Source organism: Megascapheus bottae, chromosome 28 (assembly GCF_031878675.1).
Source record: "Megascapheus bottae isolate mThoBot1 chromosome 28, mThoBot2.hap1, whole genome shotgun sequence".
Taxonomy (NCBI): Eukaryota; Metazoa; Chordata; class Mammalia; order Rodentia; family Geomyidae; genus Megascapheus; species Megascapheus bottae.
The window spans coordinates 9,200,489-9,219,234 of NC_143536.1; the positions used below are offsets into that span (position 1 = coordinate 9,200,489).

Sequence of the window (18,746 nt, forward strand, 5' to 3'; positions counted from 1 at the left end):
CTTCATGACTGAGGGTGAGTACGTGGGTTGCAGTTAGGGACAAGGTGGAGAAATATCCTTTATCTGGATGACAAAGCTTAAGCCCCCTCTCCCCTGCTACTGATGAGAGGATGCCCTCTCTGTGCAGCTGCCCCCACAGCCACTCACCACTGTTAACTGTCCATTTTTATCTTTATACACCTGTTCTTCTGGCCCAGTGTCAAAAATAATCGTACCTTCCTTCCCAGGGCTGATGTAAAACTGTAAACTGAAAACAGTGCCAAATTATTCCCTTCTTCCTGCAGCACATATTTTATATATATACACACACCTATGTATGTACATATATATATATATACACACACACCTATGTATGTACATGTGTATATGTATATATATACACACACACCTATGTATGTACATGTGTATATGTATTTAGATGTGTGTTTGTATATACACATGTATATACATGTAAGTACACAACTATATACATGTAAGTATGTTATATAACTACACATATCTATATACATAAACTACGCAGTTAAAGTCTTGAAAAATACCTTGTTATATATTATAACTATCAAAAAAGAAAAAAACATAAGTTATATATTATCTCACATGTACATAATTAAGATAATTATGTATATACACTATATTACATATAGCATATAACAGTATGTACAGTATATAATATATAGTATAGTGTTTACAGTATATATTATATAGTATAGTATTTACTATACTGTATATAAAAGTATATAAAAATAATTTGTTGCAGTATTTTACTGTATATTTATGCAATCAAAAGAAAAGCATTTGACCAAGGGAGCAATTTTCATACTTCTGGGTGCCCTCAGATCACTTTAACACATTCAGTTCTAGGGGGCAATCAAGTACCCACACCCTCCACTAGAGACGACTCATTCCACAGTGCTCACCCATCAGGTTGGACATACTTGGAGCAGGTGCTGTTGGGTCTGAGAGCAGGAGTCTTCCTGGGCTTGAGCCCTGCTCCTTCTCCCCCCCCCCCCCCATCCCCACTTCCTTGGCCCGAGAAATAGAAAAGGCAGCCATTGTTTCAGAGTTGAATTAAATGGGGCTGGGAGTTTGGCCTAGTGGTAGAGTGCTTGCCTAGCATGCACCAAGACCAGGTTCGATTCCTCAGTACCACATACATAGAAAAAAGCCGGAAGTGGTGCTGTGGCTCAAGTGGTAGAACCCTAACCTTGAGAAAGCCCAAAGACAGAGCTCAGGCCCTAAGTTCACACCAGGACTGGCCAAAAAAAAAAAAAGTTGAATAAGGGTAGTCTGTTTGACAAGCTAGATGCCTTCCCTTTTCACTCTAGAGAAGCCATGGGCAGGGCACCCTGGCTCTTCACTGCATCCTCCCTGCCCAGAGCCCCAGAACATGAGTGCCTCCTTTGGAGATAGGGCGGTGCTGCACACGGGATGGGGAGAGGGGAGGAGGTGGGCACCGGTGCAGTACTGACAGCAGGCCCTGTCAGCATTGGAGCCCCGAGCCGAAGGTGACGCCACTCACCTCCCTTGCACTACCCTGACCACGTCGTCCTTAAATAGCATGGCGAGTTTGGTGACCGCCTCGAACACATGCTCACACTGCAGGACCACGTCCCCCTGCGGAGAGGCCGGGACAGCGCCTGACCGTCAGCGCTGACTGTGTAAAGGAAAACTCCCGGGCAGCAGGGACACGGAGGTCTCGGTCACCTTTTGCTTGTGGTCCTCTGGGAAGACGTGAAGGACTAAGATCCCATCACTGAGATTGCTGGTGGAGACACCTTGAGACAGATCCAGAGTTAGTGTCTGAGAAGCGGGCGGCTGGATGTTAAACTCGGTGCCCATGGGCTGAGCCAACCCCAGCAGGCAGGGGTTGTCCTCGAGGCTGCCTGCCCCGTACCTTTGAGTGCCGAGTACTCAATTGTCTGCTTGATCTTGGCAAGTTCAACCACATAAGCTGCTTTCTGGGTCAGGATGAGTTGCCTCTGCCGTGCCTTGAAGCCTTTCCTGTCATACTTGATGACTGGGACGGCATACTGTGAAAGGCCAAGGTCACCACGAGGGGGGAGAGGGAGACTTGAGAGCTTCCTGCTGCTCCAGGTGCCCAGACTGCTTCACTCGGACCCTTCTCCCCTGTGCCTGGACTCTGTAGGGGAGGTTTTGACCCCAGGCCCTGCCCTCAAAAGTCCTGCCTGGAGCAAGTTTGCTCTGAGAAGCCAGCAGAAAAGAAATCCCGCGGGACTTGAGGATCTGCAGACAGCCTGGCCCTCTTCTCCGGGGAGAAGGACGCCTAAGCATGCCACCCCATAGTCGAGACTACGCACGATCAGAAGCACCCACAATCTCCCAGGCTCTGTGGGGACCAGCTTGGTCATCTGCTACCCCTTACCAGCTTGGGGTGTTCGTAAGACAAACCCCATTGGCATCACCCTAAAAACCATGTTCTCTTTTCTGTGGAATTGAGAGGTAACAGACTCAAAGAACAGCAAAAGATTGTCAGTCACCCCATCATTATAGCCAGTTCCCAGAGTGGCACAGTTGAGAGGCTTACCCCCCCCCCAACACTGCACACAGTACATCCTGCTCTCTGCCGTAAGGAGGGGCTCCACTGGGGGCCAAGGACATGCACACCCCCTACCTGGATTCTCTCACTGCCAATGAGTTGAAGCACTTTGGGATTGATGTCTCCTTCATCTAGCAAGGGAACCACACACCCGTGAACCATCATTAAATAGCACCTTGAGGAGCTGCCTGCACCCCTCTGGGCTAAAGTGTCAGGCAGTGCTATGGAGCCTGGCATCTCCCCTGGCTTTACACACAGCGACCGTGGACTTACCTATGCGACTGCTGGCAAAGGGTTGCTTTAAACTCTCTGCATAGCCTTCCTTCTTTCCCTTGAAGATGTCACTTGCAACCACCTTCTGCTGCATCTGGCAATACACAATTTCCAAGTGGAACTCTGTATATGGGAGCCCCGGGGACAGAGGAGTGCAAGGCCCAGGGGTTTGCAGCCTTGTCTGGCTTTGCCAGAGGAACCTGGTAACGCTTTGGCACATAAATCAGAATGCATTTCTGGTATTAGCCAAAATACTTCTAAGGACTGATAGACATGGGGCTTGGCAAACTGTTGTGGCTCTACTTGAAAGTGGGGTTTCCAGACCTTGAGAAGTGTGTCAGATCAGGGGATGGCACAATAACAGGTGTCATGTTGCCTGTTTGCGAGGGAAAGATTTACGGAGCACTGCCACATGGCTTGTTACACATCAAGCTAAGTCACAGCAAGGGATTGTGTGGCCCACAAAGCCAAAAATGTCTCCCGTCAGCATCTACCTGTTGCAGAAAAGAGCTCGCAAGTAATGGTCCTTTCCCAGCAGGCGGCCTGCATCCCAGCTGTCCCCATGGTAACAGCACAGGGACGCTGCCCTCACCTCCAGTTCTCGGGGCAGCTGACCCTGGGCTTGCAGGCCTGGCCCCTGCTCTGCCCCTTCCCCCTGCAGACACCGAGTCCTTACCATGGCTTTCCGCTCAGCTGTGAGCCCGAGGCAGTACTTGCGAACCAGGTTCTGTACACACATGTTCCGGAGCAGTTTGGAAGCCTGTGTGGAAAACACACACTTCTTTCCTACCTGTCTCTGCACATGTGGAAGCCGCCATGTGCGGTGTAAGTCCAGCATGAATATTTTACCGTCTGAGCAGTGTCTTCCGGTGTGACTAGAGCTTTTTTTTTCCCTCCCCCCTCCCTTGAGACAGGGTCTCACCTTAAACCCCAAGTTTCTCAAAGCCCTGGTCCTCCTGCCTCAGCCTCCCAGGTGCTGGGGTTACACTAGGCCCAACATAATCAGTGCTTCACCAGCTGAAGCAGGGCTCTGTGGATGAGGGGCTGGCTTCGTGGGGAGATTCCCAGAGGCTTGGACAGCAGCTTGGCTGAAGTGTCCTGGGTACCACCCTTGCAGGCCTCCCCACCCCAGGCTGCGCCATCCGCCCTTACTCTCTCCAGGATGACCGGGGGCTGCAGCCAGCTCTTGTCCAGCACGCTGCTCGGGACATGGTTCCGGAGCTTCAGGATGTAATTCTTGCGCACAAACAGGATGAACTCCTCGTTGTCAGGACCGAGCGGTTTCTCACGGTTGATGAATCCCTTGATGAACCTCAAAAGAGTGTGTGGTTCCCTAAGAGCCAGACGCCAGCTTTCCTTGAAAGCCAAGCTACCTGCAGCACAGGTCAGGACACTTCATGTGAACTACTGCTGCGGGCCCCCAATCTCCAGCTCCTGACACGAGCTCACTCTACCCATCCAGCTCACATGTATGGAGCTGTCAACCTCAGAATGGGAGCATCGGGGCAAAGAGAAGGAGCAGTGTCCTGCAGGACAGGCCTCCTTTCTGCTCCACTGCCCATCCTACCTTCTTACCACCTGCACGGCCCACCTTCTTCTCTTCATCTCCCTCCGAGCCAGGGCGCCACGCCAGTAGGCTTCCAGTGTGGTGGCTGAAAGAGTTCACTGCTGGAATTAGGAGGTGAGCACTAGCATATGCAAATACAGGAGGCTTTTCCAGAAGGTTCCATCTAGACTTGGCACAAAGCTGGTGCACAGTGATGCATGCATGGCCAGCAGGTCATACTGGGGTGCTCAGACAGTCTAGCCAGGAAGATGGAGCGTAGGGCACCCAGGGAAGCTACAAGGTACACCACAGGGTTCCTCAAGAACTTTTTAAATTAGGTCATGTCTCATTTGTAAAGGCTTTTCAGATGTCACATTCTTTTTGGTGGTACTGGGGTTTGAACTTGGGACCTTGTGTTTGTTAGCAGGTACCTACTATGTAAACCATGCAGATTATTATTCCTTATTCCTTTCTTCTCCAGAACAACAGATATAACTAAAATCTCTTCGTTGGAGTGTGGAGGAGATCAGTCATCAGGCTTGAACTCGGGGCCTGGGCAGTGTCCCTGAGCTGCTTTGCCCAAAGTAGCACTCTACCACTTTGAGCCACAGAGGTTTTCTAGTGGTTAACTAATTGGATATAAGTGTAATAGGGACATTCATGCCCAGGCTGGCTGTAACCTGCCATCCTCAGATCTCAGCCTCCGGTGTAGGTAGGATTACAGGTGTTAGCCAACAGCGCCAACCCCAAATTTCATCCACAGAGCTGAGACTGCAGTACACAGGTAGCTCAGGACCCAGCAGACAGTGGCATGGGGCTGCCTACCTGTTGATACAAATAAAGGTTTTTCAACACATCTGTGCCTATCCATTTGCATCCCATCTAGAGCTGCTTCTGAGCTACAGTGAGACCCACACATGAACATTTGCTCTTGCCAATTTGGAACGTAGGAGAATATATTGTTCAGTGATGATCAGCTCATGGGGAAAAAACAAGGCAGGAGAACAAAATTCACCAGACAGGTGACTTCTAAGACATGGGGGACACTGCTTGGGAGTGATCAGCGTGGGGCTGCAACATAATGTCTGAAACCTTATGAAAAAACGATTCCTTACATGTGGGAATAAAGGCAGGCACTAATGGCTCAATGCCTGGAATTCTAGCTACCCAGTAGATTAAAACCCAGAGGATCACAATTTAAGGCCAACCCCAGGCAAGAAAGTCGGACTCCACTGCCAGTTAATCAGTAAAAAGCAAGGCTGGAGGAATGGCTCAAGTGGTAGAGCACCAGCCCTAAGGGGAAAAAAAAACTCAAACTCAGGGTCTTGAGCACTTGCCCTAAGTCTGGTACTGGTACCCATAGAAGGCATGGACGTAATTCTAGCTACAATTGCAGGATCTGGTCAGGTAGCAATGAGGAGAGGCCCCAGAACCAGGCCTCAGACAACACCCTACCAGTTTCCAGGGTAGACGGGAGAAACGTGAGAGCAGTCCACCTGGAAAGAGGGAAGGAGACTGTTCCAGCCTCACATGCTTCCTACCTGCTCGTCTCTTCCTGACATACTCCCTCCGTCCCAGACAGCCTCTGTACGTGGCCTGGATCCTCGCAACTTCAAATGAAACAGAAGCGATGGTGAAATGGCTTTCCTGCGTGTGCCTGTGGCCAGCACAGAGACACATGGTGTCTTTTCTGCCTTTCTCTTTCCTTGCAAGGCTCTGCCTTGTAGCTCACCCTCAGGCCCCTCCTCCCAAGGCAGGCAGGCATCGCCAGCCCTGGGCCAGCTCTACCCAGGCTCACGTGGCAATGATGCCACAGGACCCCCTGGCCACATGGCCACTGAGCCCAGAGTTGGTAACCCCAGTGGCACCCATCTTCTGCCACACCCCTATGGAATCCCATCCCAGGCCAAGGTCATGGGGGCCTCAGGGGTCAGCAGAGGCATCCTCCAGGGACAGGCCCCGCCCCTGCAGGCACAGAGGCTGAGCCTGCACTACTCCTCAGCCAGGTTCTCAGGGATGGGGAAGCTGCTGCGGAGAAGCCAAAAGTGGGACTGTGTGGGCTTGTCAACCTGGGCCCTCAGCGAAGTACCCACATCCCATGCCTCAGTTTCCCTGAACATAAAGCAATGATGGTGCTCCCTCCATAGTCTCGTTCTGAGAATGAGGCAGTGTGCCAAGGCCCTTCCAGTGCCCTGAGCACACACCACGTGCTGCAGTTGCTCAGCTCCCCTTCCCAGGTCCGGGAAGAAGTCCTCTCTGGCCAATTTAACTTTTTGTGCCAGTCCTGGAGTTCGAACTGAGGGACTGGACACTGTCCCTGAGCTTCTTTGCTCAAGGCTAGCACTCTACCATTTGAGCCACAGCTCCACTTCCAGCTATAGGGTAGCTCATTAGAGATAAGAGTCTCCTGGGACTCACCTGCCTGGGCTGGCTTTGAACTACAGTCCTCAGATCTCAGCCTCTGGAGTAGTAGAATGATAGGTGTGAGCCACTGGCACCTGGCTCCAGTGATTATTGTTCCCACCTCTCCCTTCCTCTCCACCCCACCCAGTCTAGCCTTTGTCATCACCATTCACAGCACACACCCTGGCTGCAGGCTTCAAAGCTGTTCAAGTGGTAATTTAGAAGCCGCGTGGAAGGGGAATAGACAACTTCAATTTTCTGTGTGCAGTACACCCCAGGGGATCTTAGTGTGCATGGAACCCAGATTTCCATGTGGTATGTTTCTCACAATCATATGACACCCAAGCTAAACTTGTTGGTTTCAGTCTGCTGAAATCGGGGTTGCGTGTTTAAAATCATACCTAATTGATGTTTACTAAATTCAAAGGCATCTTCAGTGGCAAACAGAGTTCTGGGGAAGCGAATGAAAATTTTGGTTCTAGAAAAAAAAAGTAAAATAAGTGGTCTGTTACTGCCAGCACTGGTTAAAAAAAAAAAGTCTTTCTTCTCTCAAACCCCACAGCTCTTGCCCTTCTGGCTTTGAACCATGATCCTCAAATCTCAGCCTCCTGAGTAGATTACAGACATGAGCCACCAGCCCCTGCCTGGTGCTTGGGTTTTTAACAGTGACAAAGAACGCAGAGATCTGAGTTTTAAGACCTCAGCAACTTGGCAGAGGTAACTTACACGCACTCTGCGGCATGGCCGCTGGGGGCAGCAGTGTGTCACAAGCCTATGTGAATAGATGTGGGGGTGGGGGTGGGTGTGGGGGTCCCTTTTGCCCTGGGAATTTGTCAGGACAGGGCCAAAGAGGGGGCCCTAAAGGTAGAAAGGGGCCAGCGGGGCCACAGAGGCCATGTGGGAGACTTCAGAGAAAGCCCACTGGCAGACTGGCACAAATTCTTCAAACTGGCTGTCTGGGAATGGATCCTTTCCCTGCAGGGAAATTAACCTTAGCGTGGAGGCATGGCTCAAATAGTAGAGTATCAGCCAGGAATGGAAATTAACCCCCAACCAAAATGACTAATGGCAGACTCAACACTTCCTTCCCTCCTCCCACCCAGTACTGGGATTTTTAACTCAGGGCTTCCCATCCCACCCCTGCTGCTATCCCAGAACCTGGGCTCCTTTGGGACTGTCTCTTTTCCCTTGACAGCCACATTTTAAAGTAGATGGAGGGGGCTGGGAGTTTGGCCTAGCATGCACGAAGACCCGGGTTCGATTCCTTGGTACCACATACTTAGAAAAAGCCAAACGTAGGCGGGGAGTTTGGCCTAGTGGTTAAAGTGCTTGCCTAGCATGCACGGAGACCTGGGTTCAATTCCTTGGTACCACATACCTACAAAAAAGCCAGAAGTGGTGCTGAGGCTCAAGTGGCAGAGCTCTAGCCTTGAGAAAATCCAAGGACAGTGCTCAGGCCCTGAGCTTAAGCCCAGGACTGGCAAAAAAAAATAAAAATAAAAAAATAAAGTAGATGGAAGTGGCTGCTTGCAAACCCACACAAGTTCTGGATGCAGACGTACCACCAAAGAGGCCACATTGGGTGGTGCCTGTCTACTTACTTTCCCAGCTTATACTCCTCTGGTTTGTAGCCGATGTACTTGATCAGCCGTTCCACGCCCTCTCCCGGAGACCCACGCCAGTGTGGCCATGTGTCTGGGCACAAGGACTTGTACCTGGCCAAGAGGAGAGTGTCAGGTGGAAGGTACCATGGTACCCTCTTAGGGATCTCCTTAGCACCCCATGGCATCTCAACCACTCCTGTCACGTGACTGTCCTCAAATTCAGTAATTTGTTTTCAGAAAAAAATGAAAGCCAACAGTGGTTCACACCTGTAATGTCAGCTACTTAACAGGCTGAAATCTGAAGATGGAGGTTCAAAGCCAGCCAGGACAGGAATGAACATCCATGAGACTGATCTCCAAAGAACCACCAAAAAGCCAGAAGTAGAGAGGTGGCCCCAGAGGTAGACAGTCCCGATGCCCTGAGTTGGAGCCCCAGTACCTAAAGAGAAGAGGAAACAAGAAGAGGAGAAGGAAGAAGAGAAAAAAAGACAGGCTGAATGATCTACATGTGTTAACCTACTACAGGATTTTAGGATGCTTATCAAGAGTGTGTTGCTGATTCAGGTACACAAATTCAGTCACCATGCAAGATGCATTTGGGTACAAGGAGGTGCGTAGTATGTGTGTGTGAGTGTGATAAGTACACTACACTCGTAACAGCCTGGAAACCTCCCAGGTCACAACTCTGAGAAACACCAGGAGAGTTCTGACCCAAATCCCTGTGGTTCCCAGCCTGCTTGGCATCCCGCCACTCCAGCCCTGCTGCCAGCCCAGAGGCAAGGCAGCAAACACAGCTGAACACGAATGGAGACTTAAGGGGCTGCTCACGTCTTCCCCCTGCTGGTTATGTCTCCGCTGCCCTCCCCCACGCCCACTTCCATCTCGAGTTTGGTCTTATGGAAGGAAGATGCATTTTTTGGAGTCTCCCGAAGGTTCGTGGCTTTTGTTTTGCTGTCACAGCTGCTGATACATTTAAGATCCGAGCCGAGTTCCCTGAGCCATGCCGTGTTACTTTTCATATCCCAGGTCCCCACACAATAGGTGATCAACAAAGCAAACGACGGGTACCTTTGCAGGAAGTGCTCGTACTTGCGGCGGTAGGCGAAGCCGGCTCTCCTCACCCGCAGGTGCTCCATCAGCCCCAGATACTTGATCTGATGCCTGATGAGGACGTCGTCGAACTTGCCTTAGGGAGGGACGGGAAAGAGCCCAGGGGCTCCATCTCAACCCTCACCCACCAGAGGCTGCTCGCCGGGGGGGGGGGGAGCCTGGGGGACCCGAGTGGCATGCAGAGCCACGGTGCTGGCCTCTGGAATGGGCTGTGCCGCTCAAGCGTTCCCCAGTCTCCTCCACTCAGCCTGTTCACTCATCTGCTGCACCTGCCTGGCTTCTGGAAGCCTCTGGAAGCTTCTGGAGCTATAGCCTCCTTATAGGCCATGGCAAGAGCTTAGAAAATACCCCAGTTGCCGGCCATTCTGGAAGGCTATGTACTGCCTGGAAAGTCATGTTGTTACACACACACACACACACACACACACACACACACACACACACACACACACACACACCTTTGGAGCCCCACCTGGCTCCCTTGGTTGCTCCTATAACCGACCCAGCTCTGAACATGGGCCACCCCAGTCACCGCTCCTCACGTACAGGTACTGGGCACTCACTGGGCTCTTTCCGCTCGTTGGGCTTGATGCAGCGGATGTACGAAGGCTCCTTGGAAATGAGAATTTCTAGAAGGCTGCTCAGGCTGTTCTTAAACTGTGTCCCCACCTGTGAAGTGAGAGAAGGCATGGAGGGGACATTAGTTAAGGGGGTAAGGCGTCATTCCTCAGGCCTAGACACATGGCTACTTGTTACTAGTTTGCCCCCCTTCACTCCTTTCTGAGACAACATCTCCCTGTATCGCTCAGTCTGACCTCAAGCTCATGATCATCCCGTAAAATCCGAAGTACTGGGATTACAGGCATGCACTACCACACCCAGCCTCTGTTTTGCCTATCAGGTGGAAACTTTTGATGCCCTGGCCCAAGAAGCCCAAAGTTTGTTTTGTCCAAAAAATAACATCTTCCCAGGATGCTTTGCAGGCTCAGCAAATCCTCCCAGAGCAGGCTCCTGGAGCCTTGGCTGCTTTGTTATGGCTAATTTCTCCCCGGTCCTGCCCCAAAGCTCAACACAGTGCCTGGCACATAGCACAGACACAGAGATTGCCCACAAACAAATGAACTGGATGTATTCAGTAGCACTGGTTAGAGAATAATTCTCAGAAAAGGAGTACGGGGTGGTTTCAAAAGTGGGGTTCGGCTGGGTGTCACCTGTAATCCTAGCTTAACTTAAGAAGCTGAGATATGTTGTTTGAAGACAGGAAAGTCCACGAGACTCTTATGCCCAAAAAATTACCAACACACACACACACACACACACACACACACACACACACACACACACACACACACACACACACACACACACACACCCCAAAGCTGAAAGTGGTACCATGGCTCAAGTGCTAAAGGGACACCATCCAAGCCCCGAGTTCAAGCCCTAGGGCTGGTTTTTTTGTTGTTGTTTTGTTTTTAAGTGAGGCTGTGTAACTTGCATTTCCTTGGCTCACCGTCGGGGGGCGCCGCCGGCTCCGGAGCTCAGCCACCAGGAAGCACTCCTTCACGATGCTGTTTTTGGACCTGCACAGTACCTGCAGACAGACAGACAGGAGATGCCTTACAGAGTGTCAGGGAAACTTTGGAAACTGCACAGAGGTGGGGCCAGTAGAGACACACGGGCTTCCTGGGGACTCACAGCCACTGCTCACTCAAAACCAGCATCCTGGGAATGTGGCTTGCTGAGCATGCAGGAGGCCCTGGGTTTGATTTCCTCACATCCCTAAACAGGCACACAAACACCACTGCCGGGGGGGGGGGGGGGGGCGGGCTGCACGGGGCCCCAGGTGTGCCCGGAACCCTTCCCACACAGGGAGGTGGCCCCTTTGTCACTGGCCATGTATTTTCTTTTTTCCTACGACCTCATGAATAAGTGCATCCAGACTAGTGGCTGCAGACTGAAATACACTCCAAGATAAAGGTGTGGAGTAAAATCGCCAGGTAAGAGCTTCATTTTGGAGGACAGACACACACACACACTCCTGGCCTGTGCTGTTCCCAGGACTGGCACAGGAAAGAGCAATTGGCTCCCAGGACAGATATAAGACATGGGCCCAAAGCCACCAGATTTGGTACTATTTGATTTTTTTCCCCCTTTACCTACATATCTTCAAAATAATCTATATAAGCCAGCACCAAGGGCTCACACTTGTAGTCGCAGCTATTCAGGAGGCTGAGATCTGAGGCTTGCAGTTCAAAGCCAGCCAAGGTACAAAAGTCCGTGAGACTCTTTTATCTCCAGTGACCCACCGGAAAACCAGAAGTGGTGCTGTGGCTCAGTGGTAGAGCACTAGCCTTAAGCAAAAGAGCCCAGGGTGTGCATCCAGGCCCTGAGTTCAAGCCCCCTTCCAGGCACACAGGTGCATGCACACACATGTACATACCCCACGCTTTTTCTGGTGATCTACACAGAGAATCTCTTTGGCAGCTCCAGCCCCACTATTCCTCATGACCTTCAAGTTGTGACCTTTCTGCCTCACTTTCCTTCTCACATCTTGTGAGCCCAGGATTGTCTCATGGTATCAGAATGTCTCTTCCTCAACACAGCTTGTGCTTTGCTCCCCTCTCCTAGCATTTCTCTCCCTGTTGCATGCTCTGAGCTCACCTGGCCCTTTGCATATGCTGGTCTGCCTACGGGGAACAACCTCTCATATTGTTCTGTGGTCAGAATCCTCAGGTTTGAGATCACCACGTCTTGCCAATGGCTCCTTTGTGAGTCAATCACCCACAAAACCCCAGCAGAACAACCACCTTCATGTTGCTTCATGGGGGAAGGCACCCCACCCTATGCTCCTGCCAGGCTGTTGAAGTGTCCGTGTCTGCCATGCTGTGTGGAGTCCTAATGCCTGGACCAGACAATTCCAGAAGCCAGCCCAGGTCCTGTGTCCTGGCGGTCTTTAGAACGATTGGAAACATGGCGGGGGAAGCGCCAGACTTACTTCTTTCAGATGTGTATAAAGGAGATCATTGTTCTTCTCCAGGAATCCTGTAAAATAGGGTCATTCAGAATGACTGGCTTTGCCCAGATATCCTAGGCTATCCCAAGCGGGCACATCTCCACTCTGCTTGGTATCACCAGGGGACTGTGCAGTGTCTCTACCCACAGCGGCTTGGAACCATCCCCACCCTGATAAACACCCATCCCATCCTAGACATGGCGCTGTCCCCGGGGACAGGATCCAGGTCCTCCTCCATCTGTGGAAACGCTAGCCACCTAGCAGTAAACCTTCAGCCTTCGTGTATTACCCAGGACAGCGTCTTGCTATGCAGTCAGTCCATCCTGGCCTCAACCTTCCCATCCTCCTGCCTCTGCCTCCTGGATGCTGGGATTGTACTTGGCTGCCATTCTATTTAAAAGTTGTCACAGGGTGCTGGTGGTTCAGGCCTGCTGTCCTAACTACTCGGGAGGATCATAATTCAAAGCCAGCTCGGGCAGGAAAGTCTGTGAAACTCTTATCTCCAATGAACCACCCAAAAGCTGGAAGTGGTGCTGTGACTCAAGTGGTAGAGTGCCAGCATTGAACACAAAAACTCAGGCACAGCACCCAGGCCTTGAGTTTAAGTCCCAGGACCAACACACAACAAAAAAGTTGTTCTTTGTGCCACTTAGCATTTACAGAAAAAAATGATTTTATTACTTTCTAAAGAATCTTTGTGATAAACTTATTCAGAAGTAGAAAAGTTCCTAACGAAATGGAAAACAAAGTTACGTTAGACTGTCGTCAGCTAAAACCATTTGTGATTTTAAATGGTATCATCAATAATGACAGAATTAAAGGAAATTTAGCAAGTCATATAGAAAGGTCTAGTATCCAGATTATACATAAGAAATACAGCACAATAATGCAAAATCATATTTCTTTTTTCACCAGTCAGGGCCTGGGCACTGTCCTTGAGCACTTCTGCTCAAGACTAGGGCTTTTCCATTTGAGCCACAGCGTCACTTCCATCTTTTTCTGTGTATGTGGTACCAAGGAATCGAACCCAGGGCTTTGTGCACCCTAGGGGAGCACTCTACCACTAGGCCACACTCCCAGCCCCCAAAATCATTTTTCAATGGACAAAGGATCTCAATAGACATTTCTCTACAGAAGAAATAATAGATGGGTAGCTGGATGCCAGTGGCTCAAGCCTATCATCCCAGCTAGGGGGCTGAGACCTGGAGGACTGCGGTTCAAAGCCAGCATGATCCTGCTGGTCTGAATGTGGAGAAATGAGGAGACATATGAATGGAAGACAGTCTGGCAGGAGTTCCCATGTCGAGCACAGAGTTACTATGAGACCCAACAATTTTGCCCATAGCGCTATTAACCAGGGGGAAAATACGAGAAAACCCTAGAACATAACAAGGACACGTGATGTTCAGAAAAGCATTGCCATGGTAACTGAAACGTATCCTCAACCTCAAACCTCACCAAGTGATAAGCGACCAAACCCAGTGGTCTTCCCTTGCGATGGAATATTACCTGACCATGAAAATGAATGGCAACATGGCATCATGGAACTTCAGTGTCTGAGACATGACACTGAAGAAGCCAGGCCCCAGAGACCTCATTTTTCCATGACCCTAATTCTAGAACATGCTAGCTACATGCTTAGAAGTGGGGGGTGGGGAGTGAGGCCAGAACTATCCGTCAGTACCACAGTGGGTCATTGAAGGAATAAAGCTGACCACACGACTGTGTGGTTGGCAGGTGCAGACTGGGGCTTGGCACTCCCCCCACCAGCACCCCAGGCCCTCACCCTGGGTACAGTAGGTGACCTCGCCCGCATAGTGCAGGAGCCGGAACTCCATCCAGCCGATCCTCTTCCGGCCCTGGGGCCCTGCCAGCTTCCGGCTACAAGGCAAAGGCAGGGACTGAGAAGGGGAACAGGTGCCAGGTGCCAGGAGACTGCTGCCCACACCCAGCCTGGCCCCAGGCAGAGGCCCAGCACCCTGGCACTCATTCTCTAGCTACTGCTCAAGGCCTCAGGCTACCAATCATAATCTCAAAGGCCAGTGCCTGGCTATTGGTCAAGGCCTCTGGTCATTGATCAAGGCCTCTTCTCCTCTTCTTGCTAATAAAATTCCACATGTGAGCTGCAGAAAACACTTTTTTTTGTGGGTATGCCAGTCCTGGGGCGTGAACTCAAGACCTAGGTTCTGTCCCTAAGTTCTTTCTGGTGAAGGTTAGTACTCTACCACTTGAGCCACAGCTCCACTTCCAGCTTTTTGGTGGTTAATTTGAGATCTCAGCCTTCGGAATAGTTAGGATTACAGGTGTTAGCCACCAATGCCTGCCAAAATCTACTTTCTTTTCTTTCTTGTTTTGGTGGGTCATGGGGCTTCAACTCAGCCTGGGTGCTGTCCCTGTGCTCTTCAGCTCAAGGCTACCGCTCTACCCTTGAGCCAAGCCACACTTCCCTTTTTCTGGAACTTAATTGGAGATAAGAGTCTCAGATCAGATCCTTTTGTGCCTGGGCTGTCTTTGAACCTTGATCCTCAGATCTCAACCTCCAAAGTAGCTGGGATTACAGACATAGCCACATACCCGGCTCAAAACCTATATTTAAAAAAATTGTTTTTAAAAAACAACTTCTGATTTTCCAGTTAATACTTAAGAAATCATTTTTCCACCTGACATTTTTTCAGAGATTAAAATATTCCTGAAATATCCTATTTCTTATTACTCATCTTTGGTAACATAGATACAAACATGAGACCCAATATAACAATAACTACAAGCGAGAGGGCTGGGGTGGGGGAAGGGAAGAGGCTCAAGTGGCAGAGCATTGGCTTAGAAAGCTCAAGGCCCAGAGTTCAAACCCTACTGCTACCAGTACAGAAGAACAAGAGTAAACAAACATACACCAAAAGAAAAAACCATCACTAGTAGTTATAGTTTTGAGGCTCCCTGCAAAGAGACACCCCCAGCTGCCCCTGAGCAGGCTGCCAGACAAAGTGCGGTACGTACGTTTGGAAGTGTGCGTGCTTGCCTACTTTTTCTTCCAATTTCTCCAGGAAACTCAGGTCTGTGGCAGGTCCAGGACGGATGCACTCTTCGTCCTTCCCCATCCCCCCAAAAAAGGCAGCCATGTGACCTGCACCTCTTTGGTCTTTTTCCTTCTAATTTGCTTTTCAGATAGGGTCTCTCACTTTTGCCTGAATTGGTCTCAGACCCTGATCGTTCTACCTCTGCCTCCCATGCAGGGATTATAGGAGTGTGCTACCATGGCCAGCCAGCTCCCCACCCCCACCCGCCTTTTTTTTTTTTGCCAGTCCTGGGCTTGAGCTCAGGGCCTGAGCACTGTCCTTGGGCTTTCTCAAGGCTAGAGCTCTACCACTTGAGCCTCAGCATCACTTCTGGCTTTTTTCTATATATGTGGTACCAAGGAATCGAACCCAGGTGAAGCACTCTACCACTAGGCCAAACTTCCGGCCACCTCCCCATCCTTTTGAAGGCCAAGAGAAGTTCCTCTGGGTATCCCCCACACACCCGATGAATGCCCTGGAAATCACATCCCCCTTCCTCCTCACCAGAATGGAGATGATTCCTCTGTGTCTCTCCTCCACCAGGTCACAAATGACCTTGTTGTTGAAATACTGAATGGGCTCCCACTAGGAAGTGACAAAGGAGAAAGACTTCTCCAAGATAGAAGGTACATTGCTTTTTTATGTTGCTCCGGGGGCTTGAACTCAGTGCCTCATGCTATCCCTTCCTTGGCTTTTTTGTGGGTAGTGATTGTGGGGCTTGAACTCAGGGCCTGGGTGCTGTCCCTGAGCTTTTTCACTCAAGGTTAGTGCTCTTGGGCCACAGCGCCACATCTGGCTTTCTCTGTGGTTAATTGGGAATAAGTGTCTCATGGACTTTCCTGCCTAGGCCTGTTTCAAACTGCAGCCCTCGGATCTCAGCCTCTTGAGTAGCTGGGATGATAGATGTGAGCCACCACCACCACCCAGCAATAGTTTTTTTTTTTTTTTTTGCCAGTCGTGGGACTTGAACTCAGGGCCTGAGCACTGTCCTTGGACTTTCTCAAGGCTAGAGCTCTACCACTTGAGCCACAGCACCACTTCCGGCTTTTTTTATGTATGGTCCCGAGGTCTTGGTGCATGCTAGGCAAGCACTCTACCACGAGGCCAAACTCCTAGCCCAATAGCTTGGTTTTTAAATGAATTTCCCAAAGGTTTTTATTTCTCCACCATTCAAAATCTGATTTTTTTTTAAAACACCCCATCTTAAGCAAACTGTTTCTCTGAATATTGAAATGAGTTTCCAAGAAATAATCAGAGGAGGAAAAGCAAATGCCTTTGGCTAGATAAGGAAACGAAGCCAGGAGAGAATTCTTGAGTGCGGTTACCTCGATGCCTTCCATCTGGTACTCGGTCTGCTCCGCCGTCAGTGTTCTCTCAATCAGCAGCTGCTGCAGCTTCTCATTGCAGTAATTGATACAGAACTGTTCAAAACTAGACACACCAGGGATGATATGACACAGTGACACACACAGCAACTCTCTCAACACTGCGGTTACAGTGGACACCAGGGCTCACGCCTATCATCCCAGCTACTCAGGAGGTGAAGATCCAGAGGGTTCAAAGCCAAGCAGGAAAGTCTGCAAGACTCCAGATCCAAAATAGCCAGCAAAAAGCCAGGCTGGGGGCATGATTCACATGGTAGAGCACCCTCACCTGAGCCTCACTTTCCTGCCTCCAGTATTCAGCCACATGCCCATGCACAGAAATGATCATCACTTCATTGTGTGATGAGTCTTTCCCTGTTCTTCCTTGTGTGTGTGTCTGTGTGCATGTGCCAAACCTAGGGCTTGAACTCAGGACCTGGGCACTATCCCTTAGCTTTTTCCACTCAAGGCTAGCACTCCACCACTTGAGCACTTCCAGATTTTTGTTCCTTAATTGGAGATAAGAGTCTGGAGTTTGGCCTAATGGTAGAGTGTTTGCCTAGTGTACACGGAATCCCAGGCTCAATTCCTCCATACCACATATATAGAAAAAGCTGCAAGTGGTGCCGTGGTGCAAGTGGTAGAGCACTAGCCTTGAGAAATCTCAGGGATAGTGCTCAGGCTCTGAGTTCAAGTCTCACGACTAGCAAAAAAAAAAAGTCTAGGCTGGCTTTGTCCTTGGGATCCTCACCTGTCACCCTCCTGAGTAGCCTGAGTTATAGGAGTGGACCACCGGCACCTGGCCAGAAACTTCAGTGCTAATTCACTAAACAAATCACAATAGTCACCATGAAATGTGTTCATGATTTTTTTTTTGCCAGTCTTGGGGCTTGAACTCAGGGCCTGGGCACTGTCCTTGGCCTTTCTCAAGTCTGAAGCTCTACCACTTGAGCCACAGCACCACTTCCAGCTTTTTCTATGTATGTGGTACTGAGGAATGGAACCCGGGTCTTGGTGTATGCTAGGTGAGCGCTCTACCACTCGGCCATGCTCCCTGCCCTGTGTTTGTGATTGTTTCTAGTTCCTCTACTCAACTGAAGTGGTGCTTAGCACAACTACAGAAATTCCGGGGACGGCGGCATCCATTCGTCCCGCACGACCTGGACTGGAGCGGTGAGAGGGGCGTCGGCCAGGTGGGCGGCGGGACTGAACTCACCCATTCTTGTCCAGGACTTCAAATCCATAAATGTCCAGCAGCCCAATCACCGTTTTCTGGGCGAGATCCTAGTCAAGCAACACGGGCCACTGTCGGTCAGGCAGGGTCGGCAGGTTTCCTCTCTCTCAAGGGTCATGGGATGGGACTTGTGCCCCCTCCCCCAAGGCATGCAGAGATAATAATTTGACTGTGAGTTTGGGGGCAGGGCTTTATTTACCCAGTTGTTTTTAGTTTATTTTGGTGAACTGAGGGCTCAGGTGCTCTCCCTACGCCAGCACTCTCCCACTTGAGCCACACCTCCACTGCCGGCTTTTGCTCACTGGGGAGTCTCGGCAACGTAACTACCCAGGCTGGCTTTGAACTGCGCTCTTCAGATCTCAGCCTCCTGAGTAGCTAGGATGACAGGTGTGAGCCACGCGCCCGGGGTTGAGGTGGGGCTCTTGAGAGGGGTAACTCCATCCCCATGGGGCCCCATTCCTGAGTCCTGGTGGCTTTTTCCCAGAACTGTGGGCTGAAAGAACCTCCATCCCTCCTCCAGAACCAGACTCTCCAATGTCAGGCTTGTGCTCCCCACCCCTCTCTCTCCCCACAAGTGAGGTGCCTG

At 50.5% G+C, this 18,746-nt stretch overlaps 1 protein-coding gene across 1 annotated transcript in view; it reads right to left on the bottom strand.

Annotated features, from left to right (window-relative positions):
• Nucleotides 1–47: 47 nt before the first annotated feature.
• The window catches only part of Myo1h (myosin IH), a 29,503-nt gene continuing 10,804 nt past the window's right edge, over nucleotides 48–18,746 (bottom strand). The window contains exons 10-30 of the mRNA XM_090320306.1: nucleotides 18,143–18,210; nucleotides 16,888–16,993; nucleotides 16,067–16,147; nucleotides 15,504–15,595; nucleotides 14,293–14,387; nucleotides 12,489–12,535; nucleotides 11,004–11,084; nucleotides 10,057–10,162; nucleotides 9,452–9,569; nucleotides 8,381–8,494; nucleotides 7,181–7,257; nucleotides 5,918–5,986; nucleotides 4,398–4,482; nucleotides 3,983–4,142; nucleotides 3,507–3,590; nucleotides 2,831–2,924; nucleotides 2,633–2,688; nucleotides 1,895–2,030; nucleotides 1,705–1,775; nucleotides 1,520–1,614; nucleotides 48–247 (exon numbers count right to left, since the gene is read on the bottom strand). Of these exons, the coding sequence (XP_090176432.1) occupies nucleotides 97–247; nucleotides 1,520–1,614; nucleotides 1,705–1,775; nucleotides 1,895–2,030; nucleotides 2,633–2,688; nucleotides 2,831–2,924; nucleotides 3,507–3,590; nucleotides 3,983–4,142; nucleotides 4,398–4,482; nucleotides 5,918–5,986; nucleotides 7,181–7,257; nucleotides 8,381–8,494; nucleotides 9,452–9,569; nucleotides 10,057–10,162; nucleotides 11,004–11,084; nucleotides 12,489–12,535; nucleotides 14,293–14,387; nucleotides 15,504–15,595; nucleotides 16,067–16,147; nucleotides 16,888–16,993; nucleotides 18,143–18,210 (1,986 nt within the window). The 3' untranslated portion in view covers nucleotides 48–96. The remainder of the gene's footprint in view (nucleotides 248–1,519; nucleotides 1,615–1,704; nucleotides 1,776–1,894; nucleotides 2,031–2,632; nucleotides 2,689–2,830; nucleotides 2,925–3,506; nucleotides 3,591–3,982; nucleotides 4,143–4,397; nucleotides 4,483–5,917; nucleotides 5,987–7,180; nucleotides 7,258–8,380; nucleotides 8,495–9,451; nucleotides 9,570–10,056; nucleotides 10,163–11,003; nucleotides 11,085–12,488; nucleotides 12,536–14,292; nucleotides 14,388–15,503; nucleotides 15,596–16,066; nucleotides 16,148–16,887; nucleotides 16,994–18,142; nucleotides 18,211–18,746) is intronic.